General features: G+C 56.6%; 1 protein-coding gene across 1 annotated transcript in view; it reads left to right on the top strand.

Annotated features, from left to right (window-relative positions):
• The window catches only part of PTSG_08722 (uncharacterized protein), a 7,460-nt gene that overhangs the window by 2,996 nt on the left and 3,510 nt on the right, over positions 1-954 (top strand). Inside the window, exons 10-11 of the mRNA XM_004990459.1 lie at positions 30-124; positions 356-894. Of these exons, the coding sequence (XP_004990516.1) occupies positions 30-124; positions 356-894 (634 nt within the window). The remainder of the gene's footprint in view (positions 1-29; positions 125-355; positions 895-954) is intronic.

The raw sequence follows: 954 nt of genomic DNA, 5'->3' as shown, positions 1-954 counted from the left end.
GGCAAGACGACGCTTGTGAACTCGCTCAGGGGTAAGCCGTTCACAAGCAGCAGCACTTCACGCTCGGCGCACCACCGATGACATGAGAGTCACCGTCCACACCATGGAAGTGTGCGACTGGAAGGTACGTTTAGTTGCGTGTATGTGCACGTGATTGTGTGTGTGTGTGTGTGTGTGTCGTCTGTCGGTGTGTGTGCGTGTGTGTTGTCTGTCGGTGTGTGTGTGTATGTGTGTGTGTGTGATATGTGCATCCACCTTGTACCAACACCTGCTTCCACCATCATTCGATCAATCACCACCTTATGTCATTGTTCACCAACACTCACAAACACCCACCCTTCCACATCTCGTGCAGGAGAGCGACCAGAGCACGTCCGAGTTCATCCGCAGTCTCGTTGGCACGGCGATGGCACGCGAGGCCGGCGTGGACGAGGAGCTGAAGCGCGCGTCAGCAAAGGCACGGGCGCAGCACGCCACCCGTGTTACCGAGCAACAGCACGAGGAGGCCAAGAAGCAGGCCAAGAAGCAGGCCAGGACGGATGACAAGAAGCAGTGCAAGAAGGACCGTCGCACAACCACAACTTCCGCTCCATCATCCGACAAGGCGTCCACCGCAGCCGTGCCTGCACCTGCTGCAGGTCGTGATGCCTCCAAAGCAACGCCTGCAGCAAAGGAGCAGCACCCAGCTTCCAGCCACGCCGACGTTGGTGACGACAATGCTGACGTCGTTGCCGTGACCACACCATCCGTTTCGAAGGAGGAGGTGGAGAAGGCAATCAAGGACATGGACTTTGATGCGACAATTGGCGAAGGCAAGATGCAGGTCTCCTTCAAGATCTTTGACCTGGGCGGTCAGTCCACCTTCTACATCTTCCACCCTTTCTTCCTCACAGAGTGAGTCGCTGTGTATGTGTGTGTGTGCGTGCGTGTGTGTGTGTGTATGTGTGTGTGTGT

Source organism: Salpingoeca rosetta (assembly GCF_000188695.1).
Source record: "Salpingoeca rosetta unplaced genomic scaffold supercont1.24, whole genome shotgun sequence".
Classification (NCBI taxonomy): Eukaryota; class Choanoflagellata; order Craspedida; family Salpingoecidae; genus Salpingoeca; species Salpingoeca rosetta.
Note: the sequence above shows the minus strand (reverse complement) of the source record. Positions and strands in the feature narration are given on the sequence as shown.